Here is a 12,166-nt window from a genome sequence, read left to right as displayed (position 1 = left end):
CAGCGGGAGCCTGTTTCTCCCTTTCCCTCTGCCCCTCCCTTCTGCTTGTGCACACAACACTCTATCTCAGATAAATAAATAAAATCTTTAAAAAAATGTTCTTTCGTAGAGGTGGCATTTCTAATGGGAACCACAGGGAGAGTAGTGGACACTTACAGTTTACTCTCTGGAAAAAGAGTTTGTTAATTAAAACTAATAGATATGATATGACCAGAGCACACATATCACATCATCCCTTAAGGGATTTCCTTTTGTTTATAATTAATGTTATAATTACTGTTACTAATATTAAGAGGTTAGCTTTATTATCAACAAAATTCATTTAAGATCAGCTATTTATGACAACAAAGGAACAGACCATAAGCCAATTTCCCCCATGGATGTAGAATTTCTGAACTTCAAAATGAGATTTTAAACTCTGAAGCCTAGAGGTTTGTATTTATGTTAAAGTCTAAAATTAATGAGTATCAGACATTCATGGCCCATCAAAGTGCTTCCAGCCACAAGAGAGAGCTTGTAGTACCAACAAGATGGGGAAGCTACCTGCGCCCTTTTATAATTCAGCAGCTGGCTTTTTACTTAAAAAAAAATTTTTTTTTAAGAATGATCAGTATACCCCAGAGATAGTCGTACCATGCCTTAAAAAACCAGAAGGCACATACATGTTTTCCAAGGATTTACAGAGAAAACAGAGCCACGTAATCACTGTAGATTTTTACACAGACTGATTTGTGTTTTTCCCCCGAATCATATTTTAACTCTTAAAAGGCAGCAGATATGTTTGTGATCTATAGTTACTCAATTAAAAGACAGGACTAATAAGACAACCTCACACCAGACTCCTGCCAGCAGTAGGTAACAGAGTTTACTATTTTAAAAATAAAACGAACCAACAGCATCACAATCATATTAATCTTTAGAGAGATTAATTTAGCATCCAAGAGGATTGTGTTACAAGAGGTAACACTATCTCACCCACTACCCAGGCTCTGGGGTGACAGAGGAGCCAAAGGAAGTACATGTAGAGCAGAGTAGGCTCTTGCCAATAATCTCAGCATGGGAATCAGCCTCTTGAGGGGGAAGATACAGAGGCTTTGGATGCCCACATCACTCTCAGGTCAAGAAGGGTAGGCTATCGGTAGCCTAAAATAATGCCACCCTCCTCCCGTCCCTTCCATTCTTAGTCACTTGAATAATGTGCTGGCTGGAGGTACAGAGTAAAGAGAGTGACAGAGAGACACACACAGTACCTGTTGTTGAGAATTGTAGTCAAAAAGTCCCACAGTTGCTGCTGCTGAGTCCACAGGTACCTGCGTGCCTGAATAATCAAACTGAAGAGGCTCCATGCCCACATGTTCCATGGGGTCCAAGGGGACACTCTGGGACTCCATGTTGGAGAAATCCTCCACAGGCTTGGCACCATTGGTGCTGGTCAGCTGGGCTAAGCCCTCAGAACCATTCTGGTTTGGACCCAGAAGATCCACTTCATTAGCAGAGTTCTGGCAATTACCAGGGGTACGGCTAAACAGAGAAAGTAAAGGGCATTAAACCTTATTTTGAGCGGGGAGGGACACTACAGCAACCCAAGTTTAAGGACAGTGTCCTTGAACATAATTTATCATCAACAGTACTTAAAACTATTTCTACAAACAACCAGAGACACTTTACAGAGTATACATGTTATATCCTGTAAAAAGAAAATTCTTCTATTGCTTGCCTTCCCACCACAACCCACCCTGTAAATTTACATTAGCTAGTATTAATTTACAATCCCTTTAACCAAAGGGCCCAGATTTGAAGAACAATGAATGAACTGGAAAAAAAAACTTCCTGTGGCAACCACGGAAAGATTCTAAAAGGCAGGTAGTAAACTAAGCCCCCTCAAAAGTAACACTTACTCTTCAAACAGAGAGCTGATGGAAAAAGTAGTTTCTAGGCGAAAATTCCATATATGAGAATGATTCTATTAAAAAAAATTTTTCTAGGCGAAAAAAGTTTGAAGTATTATCTTGGTAGTACTGGTCAGTGCTAAGCCTGTCTTCCCTTCTAAGAAACCAGAAGCAAACCTTACAAAATTATAAAATAAACTCATTATCTAGGATATGCCCCTGATGAAGAAACAACTCTAAGAATTAAAAGTACTGTGAAGGTATAATTTATCATCCAAACCAGGATACTCCTCTAAGAGCAAAAAGGGGGCACTATTAATAAATATCCTAGGACATGGCAGAAAAGAGCACTATCTTGGGTGACCAGGACCGAATCACCCTATGTAAAAGAACTGCAGGACAATGTAATTCCAAATCAGACTAACATAGAACACTGTTACATTCTAGTAAGGGGAGTGTAGCCTATGACTACATTCTGTGACCTTCAGCCCTCAAAGAAACCCTACACTGGCACAAATTAAAGCTACTGCCCTATTCCTTCTCACACACATGCCCTACCACCACCACCCAGCCAGAAGTCAAATACTACCAAACCCTGCTATAGGCTGCCTAAAGTTCATGATGGAAAGGTTATCCACTTTATCTGAAAGACCTTAGGTAAGTGGTTATTACTCTGTGCCTCAAATTTACTCTAAAGACTATAATTCTTTATACTCACATGATTAAAAAACTAAATTAGGAATACTAAACAAATGAATGTTATTCTGCAAACGATGATCCAAAATGAATTTTTAATTTTGGCTTTGGTAGGTATCAGGATCAAAGACAGATGTGTGTTTTAGACACACATATATTAGCTTTAGACTAACATTGAAATTATTCAAAATTAAATTCTCTACCTGTATATCACTGACCAAGGATCTTTATATATTTAAAATTATACATGATCACTAAAAGTTACCTATATAAGTGAAGAATATTGCCAAGTGTGGAAGACAAATATACAATGTCATTTGAATAGTGTGTATATTAAATTATAGGGTAAAACCTGCAAATCAATCATGACCAGAGATGGAATGAGAAGCATCCATGGAAGGGAGACGACTAAACAAGTCATGTAAGCTGCATCTCTGGTTCTTCAAATTGAGGAAAAGGACACTGACCCACCCACTTCCCTAGGGAGCTTAGGAGTCTGGAATAAAATAATGTGTAAGTTCTCAACTGTTTCTCTACACACTGACAGGCCAGAGAGAGAGGACATACTTCCATTAGTGACATGGTTACTGTTAAGCTAGTGATTTGGGAGAAACTTAGGGAAAGTCCCAAGGCATCCATCTCAGATGATTTTAATATTTGAAAATCACTGAAACAATATTTATAGAATCATTCTGCAAATAATAGAGCCCTATGCAAATGCAAAAGCTATTGTTTTGGCAAAGTACCAGGCACTGACAGCTCTTAAAAAGTTCCACCTTACCAGTAAACTTACAGTCTTTGTGGTATGGCCTGCACTGGACCCAATTGGTAAAAAAAGATAGATAAGGAAGGGAAAAAGAAAAAGAAAAAGGAAAAAAAAAAAAAACTAAAATCCAAATAAAGCTAAACAAAAACAAAAACCCATAGCCCCCATTCAAAAGTCAGAAGTGTAAAACATACAAACCTAAAATCTTTGACGTCTGCATCAATCCCATTCTGCACTGGCAAACCATTCGTCTTGTCCATCACATCACCCTCCTCCTTCAAATCTCCTAGCTTATCTCCATCAAACGCACCCTTGTTCTTCTTGTCACCTTTGTCGTTTTCATCACTGTCTGCATCCCTTGGGCCCTGTTTAAAAAATAGCTTCAGCTTCACTAATCATCATCAACTAACAATAGCGGGCAACCACTGTGGACACCAGACTACACTAGATGCTAATTAGAACAGGATAGTGTCCGTGCCCTTTCAAGACATTACAATCTACTTAACAGACAACACAGAGGCAGGAACACTGCAGAGAGTCTTGCCAAATGGGGGAGACAGACATACAATTATGTTACAGAGTTTAGGACAGTCTTACCATGCCCAACGTCCCACCATCCCATTTTTTCCTCTCTACCCAAAGCCCAGCCACAACTTTACATCCCTTAGTCCCACTTCTCTACTTCCAAATCTAACTCTATATGATAGCACGACTCCTAGTAAGCCCCAGGTATGGCAGCTAACAGTATAGTTGGAAAGTGGTAGCCTAGGAAAAGAATTTCCTACTTTGCCATTGCCTGTGTAAACTCCCTTACTTCTAAGTACTGAGCTAAGTGCAGTCTTACATCATTCCAGTTCAGTTATCTTCCACTTGGCTCTGGGACACATGCCCTGCCAATTTGCACTGCCCCAGCTCCGCTCTCTATCTCAGGCTTACTGCATCAATAATTCACCCATCATCAGGCTTTTTTTTTAAGCCTTCAAAACATGTTAAATCTAACTGTGAACTTCTTTCACCAAGATACTCTAAGATGTGCTTATCTTTCACTCTCTGCCAGTTCCCATACCAGATCATTTTGAGATTACGTGGAAGCCCCTTCAGCAGGATCGTTGCTGCAGCAGACTTTCTCTCTCAAGTGTTTCAAACTACAAAGACTGAAAGACTAGACCTAAAAGAACGGTTCTAGTGCTAAGCACATTGATGCCTTTTCTTCTAAGGAAATGAAGTCTATCCCCTCATAACCAACATATATGGTTAAACAATATATATGGTCCTAAGTTAAGACCTGTACATATAAAGCAAATGTGCCTTGATCTCCAAAAGGAAAAGAAGATTTGGTAGAGTGACTTGACACAGTTCACAGAACTCTGCAGAATCCTACCAAATGGTAAGTAATCTTTGCTTTCATAAAAAGGGAGAGAAGCAACCTTGCTTGTCCTCACCACTGACTTCTAGGCAAAGGAAGAAACAAATAGACCTGGACTAAATTAAAGCTCCTGTCAAAAAAGAACCAATGAGAGAAAAAGATGAGAGCTATGTCCCAGCATTTCCAGTCACTATAACCAAATTTCACTGGGATAGGGGAGGACCGGTAATGGAGGCTGGGGCAGCGATGCTCGTTTTGATCAGGCAGGCCCATGAATGCAAAATAAATGGATGTTTTCAGAGTAATTCCTGGTGATCTCTGGCCCAGAACAGGTAACTCATGAATCTTGAAAGAGCTCTTAGAGCTTTCTTTCACCTGCCAGCTGAGAGTCCATTTTCCTTTCAAAATCATTCTCTGTTCAAGACACAGAAAAAAGATTTCATGGCTAATATGAACCAAAGAATACGTTACAAGAAGGAACACAGAAAGGACGTACAACTTCATTTCATGTGACATCCAAGAAGGTAAACTACGGTTCTGGCAGCCACTGAGATATGACCTTCACAGTAGAATCTTCAAAGTGTAAGACGAATATTGGTTCAAAAGGAGTGAATAACAGCCAATTAAGCACCATAGTGAGATCCCAAAGCACAGATGGGAATATAATAAGATTCTAAAGACAGAAAGACCTTTCAAAACATCCAGAAACAATAATTCCCTCCTACTGCAAAGGTAAAATTGACAGAAACCATGTATTCATTTTCATATCCCCAGCACTGAATACAGTGCTTGGCAGAAGTTCAAAAAAAAATCTGAGAAAGTAAACTGATATGACCAAAAAATCCTGTAAAACTCAACTACTAAAATAAGAAGGATCCTCCCATTGTCTTTATCATAGGACTCTAGGAGATAGTGATATATAGTCTAGATAACAAACAACTCAGCCTGAATGGGCCACTATTAATGTCAGTAACAAGAGTATTAGAAAGATCATCCCACTAACACACCGAAGTAATCTTCCATCAATCTATAAATCAAGTCACTGGCTCAGAAGGAACAGTCCAGCTCCAATTTCTCATAAGCAGTACCAAAGGTATGCAGGCAAAAATAGGAAGGAAATGGGACAAAGAAGCAGTAGGAAATGTCACCAACAAGCAAGAAAGCTGGTGACAGGGGAGATTCACTCACCAAATCAACACAGTAGTATCTCTCCTTGGTGACCCTTTAGAAGGCCTCCTGAGAAGCTGCTGGGCCTGTCTCTAAGCTGACTACCATGGCCTGAAAACAGTCACTGATACTTAACTTTCTTAGTTATACTGCCAGTGGAAGATTTTCAAAGGAATCCCTAGGATGGGCTGTTTTTCACCCATATTGTACAGTTTACTCATATAAAATATAGCTCCCTGAGCTTTCTGCTCTGAGTAGGCTATAAATTCCTCAGAACCATAGGTTCCTTTGATTTGAAGGCGGAGGGCCCACGAGAAGCTTCCATTCCTTGATTTGGATGGTCACTGAGTGTATTCATTTTGTAGAAATACATGCAGATGAACATTTATGACTTAAACACTTTTCAGCAAACAGGTCACATTTCAATAATAAGTTTAATTAAGAGAAAAAAGTTCAGTAAGTTAACAGCAGCCCAAAATAAAAACGGTTGACACGTCTGATTTTTTAGCTATACCCAGAGTACAAGTGGGAAGACTTCTTCTCAAAAGTCTGCTATTAAAAGAGAATGCAGGGGAACCTGGGTGGCTCAAAGGTTGAGCATCTGTCTTTGGTTCAGGGCATGATCCCGGAGTCCCAGGATTGAGCGCTGCATCGGGCTCTCTGCATGGAGCCTGTTTCTCCTCCCTCTTATGTCTCTGCCTCTCTATGTGTGCCTCTCATGAATAAATAAAATCTTTACAAAAAAAAAAAAAAAGAGAGAGAGAGAGAGAGAGAATGCAGGATTCAGGATTATAAAACTGGTCTCTTAGAAATGTGAACACCTAGAAAGAAAAGAACAGGGGTACATTTTATGGGATTTTTACAGATGCTTTTAATATTTAAGATAAGGGTAGGTATTCATAGCTATGTGGTCTTTCAGAAAGAACTAATCCAGATTGCACAGAACCTAAATTCTATCTCAACTGCTAACACTAACTGGTCAGAGGACTTTGGACAGGTCAATAAACCTGAGTCTTAGTTTTCTCATCTATAGCACAGTCATAATTTTGTTTAAAGCAGAATAGTTATGAAATGATGCATATGCAAAGGATTTATGAAGTATAAATCACTTTATACAAAAGTAATATGATAATTAGCAAAAGCTAGGCACTGGGATGGTATTTCTTGTATAATATTATCCAAGATATCAAGATTAAAACTCTTAAATGCCCCCAATTAAGTGGTTTAACTCTAATACAAGTATACAGCCAATCTGGCCCTCCCAGGGACACTCATTTTCACAGTGCAGTGGCTGTATGATTAGTGTTGAACATCACTATCTTTAAAATTTACAAGTGTCTGGGCTCACACCCAGAGATTCTGATTTAATTGGTCTGTAGAAGCTCCCTCAAGTGTTATAAAAAGCTTCTCCTCCAGCAACTCTAATAAGCACTCAAAATGAGAACCACTGTAATTAAGTCCAACATAAGCATCATAAAGGCAGGGTTTTTGTTTGGCTTTTTTGTCACACATTACCTAATACATAATAGTACTGAAAAGTCTATTATCTAAATAAAGAAAAAACAAAGAAGGATTAATAGCAGCATCTTTTTATTGTGGGCTTCCTTTAAATGAATGTTAACCCAAACCTGCAGTCAAATATAAGCTCCAATGAGTACTCAAAATGCACGTAGCCCAGCCCAAGCAAAATCTCGAGAGGGGCCAAGAAGGATTCTGAGATGTCCTGTCTACACAGACATGCAAGACTATGCTCCACTGCGAGATACCAAAGAATTAGAGAGCAGATAGAGACAAGAACATTATATTGTGGAAATAAGAGTCCATCCATTTCTGGCTCAGCTTCCTCAAAAGCCTCACACAACAGGAGGAATATTTCTGAATGAGTTAGAGAAATGAGAATTTCTCCTCTTACTGCAGTGATCTTACCACAAAGCTCCATAGAACAAGTCATATTCAATGAGATTAGTAATTTTCCTCCCTTCTTTCTAAAAAGGAGTATTTTGCATATTTGAAATGAGAACAAAGTTTGAATTGGGACCTACCATTTCCCTTCTAAGTCTCATTTTTTGCATCTATAAACTCATAGGGACAACAGTATCTACCACAAAGGGTTGTTTCAAGGATTCAATAAGGCAATTCATAAAGTGAAAATTTTTCTTAAAAAATTTTTAAAAGTACTTTATTCCATTTCACATTTTTCCCCCACTGCCTTTTTCAGACATATTCACCCTTCACTCTCCCAAAGCCTCAAAATTGCTAGATTTCTTATATCTCTCCCCCTGCAAAAAATCCTTCTGGCTCTGATCATTAGGCCACTTGTACCAGTGATTTTCCTGAGATGTGCAGAATTGAGCCACCATCAATTACTACATTTCACCAAATCAATTTATAAAACATATCATCATTTTATATACTGCTAAAATGGAAATACTGGCAATTAAACTATTATATATTACCATTTGAAAGATGAATCCCAATGAACAAAGTGGGGAGGTAGGTGTACACTTTAGAAACAGTGGAACACAGAATATACCAGGTACTGAGTACATGGATAAACTAATTCCTGGTATAGAGAAAAGAAGAGTGTCTCCTCTGCTGTGATAACCACCAGACTGGGGGGAAGGTCCCACAAAAAACTATCTTGACCATGCAGAATGGCATCTGTTATTACAGAGATGAAAACAAAACAAGTTTTCTGAAAGTTCATTGTTGCTTTAACTTTTTATTTAGTCAATAGTTAAAAGCTTGATACTACAAAGTAGAGCATGTAGAATTCTTGTTCAAAGGAAGCTCAAATCTGAAGGGGCTCTATCCTATAGATGGAGTTTCTGAATGTGATCCATGGCCTCCTGGCAATTTAATCTCCCAAGAAAATTATGCATTTATCAAACTTCAGTGTGCATGCAAATCACCTGAGGGTCTTGGGAATATGCAGGTTTTGATTAAATAGATCTGGGGTAGAGTCTGAAATTCTGAACTGATAATATATAATAAGCTCCCAGGTAGTGATAATGCTATTGTCCCAGAGACTTTGTGGAGCAAGATTCTGTGAGGTTTACAAAGCATTTTCATATATATTACACATCCATACAAGTTAGACTTTGTGGGTTTTTAATTATTCCATTTCACAGAGGAGAACATTAAGGTTCAGTTGAAATTCAAACCCCTGACTTCTAATTGCATTACACTGCACAAAGTTGTTTTATGTTTTTTGGGGTTTTTTTCCTGCACAAAGTTTTTAAACAAAATTAATTAAGTAGCACTGGTTACCTAAAACAAATACAGTGAAGATTAGAAAACCCAGTTATCAAATTTTGTGACCCAAACAAATTGCTAGTAGTATGCAAGCCTCCTCTAGGTCAGAAAGCAGCCAGTCTCTACACACAAGTAGAAAGGCCTGTCAAAGGTAAAAATCTTAATTAAAAAAAAAAAAAAAAAGTAAAAATCTCTCCTCTGCAAGGTTAAGGTGATCTTCACCTAAATATGAAGTTTAAGTGGTCTTCTCATTTCCCTAGGCATCATAAACCAGAAAAGTAGACATTACAATCCACTCTTCTGACTGGGTAGGCTTCCATCTATTTGAAGATTGGTTGGTATTCCAAAATATAAACAGTAGGGTTCTTCGACAGGATATTTCACTCAGTGGCCTCACAATACAGTAGTCACAGGTGGTTTTGTAACCATTCTGAACCATGCTTTGTTGAGGGGGGATTTTATTTATTCCAGGAATAAAGGATACGAAAAGAAAATTTTAAAGACTTGACTCTGTATTGATATTCTGAGTTTTCCCATTATTCTGAAACTGCTACTCTGAAGTTTTTGATTCATATGTAGAAAAGTACCAAATTTTACAGTGGGTGCTAAGAACAAAATACTCTGAGATTCTTATTGTCAGCTTGAAAGTACTCTCATCACGGAAGCCAAAAGTACTCAACCAAGTCCATCTGTACAATCAAAATGACCTTAAGAAAGCTCAGGAAAGCTAGACAAATACTTTCATTCAAGCTGTAACCAAGACACAACCCTACTGAAAGTGGAAAATCACTGTAGAATGAGTACATTACTTTAGTTCTAAATTATCTTTAACTGAAAGGTTATTAGAGTTTGAATTACCTGTCATCAGTATCCAAGAATGAATGGCTGCTTAAGTGCTTGCTTTGAGGTCTACATTCATTATACCATCAGAGATGATATTTTCAGCTCTTGGAATTAAAATGGAGCCTCTCCACAGTTTACTGGGGGTAGAACTACCCAAAGTGAAAATATGTGAGTGCTCTGACCCATAAACCACCAAATGCCACTCTTAGAACAATTATCTAAAAAGCAGTAGATATTCTCTCTTCCCTGACTTCTGAACTCTTTCAGTAACAGACTAGATTTAAAAAAAAAAAAAAAAAAAAAGGAGGGAGGGGCGGTTCACCTTTCCAAGAAAATGAATGCATACCATGACAACCAACAACAAGTTGACTCAGGTTTCCATGACCAGAGCTTCGGTCAAACTCATCATAACCAACAGGCAGAGCAAAGCCAGGCTGATAAAGAAGCCGATAAAAGTAGTTACCAATCCTTAGGCCTCCATCCACCAAAAGACTACATATGCAATGTGGTAGCCTGATGTCACCAGTCTTCCTGGATCACCCATTAGACACAATTCAAGTCAAAATATGCAATAGTATTTCATTACCCACAATCTGCCTTCTGAGAATTTGGAACACAGATTTGGAGAAGTTTCATTTATCTTTATGCAAACCTCAGAAGCTCAATAAATTATCTGATTGTGAGAGCTCAATTTTCTGACCTCTTAACTTTGAGATCTTAAATTCCTCTGGTGACAATACTGTACAAAAGCTAAAAATTACCAGTCTCTCAGGACAACTGGGAATGAATGCCATCTTTACAAAATTGAATACAAGACAATGAACGCAAAAGATAATGTTCTGTCATAAGATTAACTGATGAAGTAATTGCTTAAAAGAGGGAAGCAGGTAAAAATAATAATTCCATCCCAGCATTTTCTCTTTCTCCTAATTCCAATTATTTTTCTGCTTGCTTACAAACTTTACAGTAAGTAACCTGTGTGCCTCCTGGCTAATACCCAAGAATTAGAAACTGGTCACAAGCATGAGAGAGAACTCAAGGCAAGAGTCATACAAGTTTCAGCTCACCACACTGACAACTTACCTACCCACAATACCAACTTTTCTCCCACAGTAAATAACTAAAAGTTATACACAGAAATTAGCAGGCAGCAGTTCCTCTGAGAAATCTGAACTCATGAGATGGGGAAAGTGTGAGGACAGAAAAAGAGGTGAACCAGAGTTAAGGTAAAAAAAAAAGAGAAGTAACACCATCCTTCCCTTGGGACAAGGAAATGCTAATTTTGCCGAATCCATTCCTCACCTCCAACAGGTAGATCTTATTCTTCCCAAGAAGTCTCTTGAAAAGGTTCAAATAAAGAAGGCATTTCCTACCTGATCCACAAGCCATTAAACCTAACCTATGTATCTGCAGGATCAAAAGACTCAGAAGCAATCAGGACAGCTTTGGAATGACTAGTACTCAAGACTCAATACAAAAGCCCCAGTTCAGTCCCTTGATCATCCTAAGGGTCATGATAAAAATAAAATATCCTCTTCTGGCTAAATTCCTCACGCCAAATTTCTAGGTATGAAGCTGGGAGTAATCTAAAACATGTTATTAGAGAGTTAATTTTTTCTGGTTTTCTTGTGCAATTAAAAGCTCCAGCCACATGGCAAGTGTCAATAGCAGCTGAAGCATCATCTCTGGCAAGCCTAGAAAAAAGCTAACTCCATGTGAATTCTGGTTACCTTAAATGTCACCTGTTACCCTCATGCAAACCAAAACAACATTCATTTAATGTCCACTAACATATGAAGGTATTGTACTTGACACCTGAGGAAGCTGCACCAAGAATGAACTCTTGCTACTCTAAAGAAGTTTCAGGTAGAATGAGGAAAACAAGACCATGCCTCTGATACCTAGCAACAGATACAGGATGATAAAAATACTGACAACAAAAGCTGTAAGGAAAGGTAAGATAAGATAGTTATGGAGGCAAAATGATTAATATGATTTGGGGGAAAGAAGGCCTTTTTATAACTGCCAACAAACAGTACTGGCTGAAAAAGATTTCACAGAAAGGACTGTGAAAAGGTACAGAGCAAGCCAAGTCAGGGGGAAAGGAGGGAAGACAGATTCAGGTTGCCTCTCGTGGCCTCCTGGCTATCACCTGGAATATAAAATCAGGCACAGAACACAGAA

General features: G+C 38.4%; 1 protein-coding gene across 50 annotated transcripts in view; it reads right to left on the bottom strand.

The window, feature by feature from the left end:
- PUM1 (pumilio RNA binding family member 1) overlaps positions 1-12,166 on the bottom strand; it is a 133,089-nt gene that overhangs the window by 55,127 nt on the left and 65,796 nt on the right. For all 50 annotated transcript variants that reach the window (XM_072750462.1, XM_072750447.1, XM_026014563.2 and 47 more), the window contains 2 exons: positions 3,550-3,716; positions 1,251-1,521 (listed from right to left, as the gene is read on the bottom strand). In XM_072750462.1, coding sequence (XP_072606563.1) covers positions 1,251-1,521; positions 3,550-3,716 — 438 coding nt within the window. The remainder of the gene's footprint in view (positions 1-1,250; positions 1,522-3,549; positions 3,717-12,166) is intronic.

This window comes from Vulpes vulpes, chromosome 2, assembly GCF_048418805.1.
Source record: "Vulpes vulpes isolate BD-2025 chromosome 2, VulVul3, whole genome shotgun sequence".
NCBI classification, from domain to species: Eukaryota; Metazoa; Chordata; class Mammalia; order Carnivora; family Canidae; genus Vulpes; species Vulpes vulpes.
Note: the sequence above shows the minus strand (reverse complement) of the source record. Positions and strands in the feature narration are given on the sequence as shown.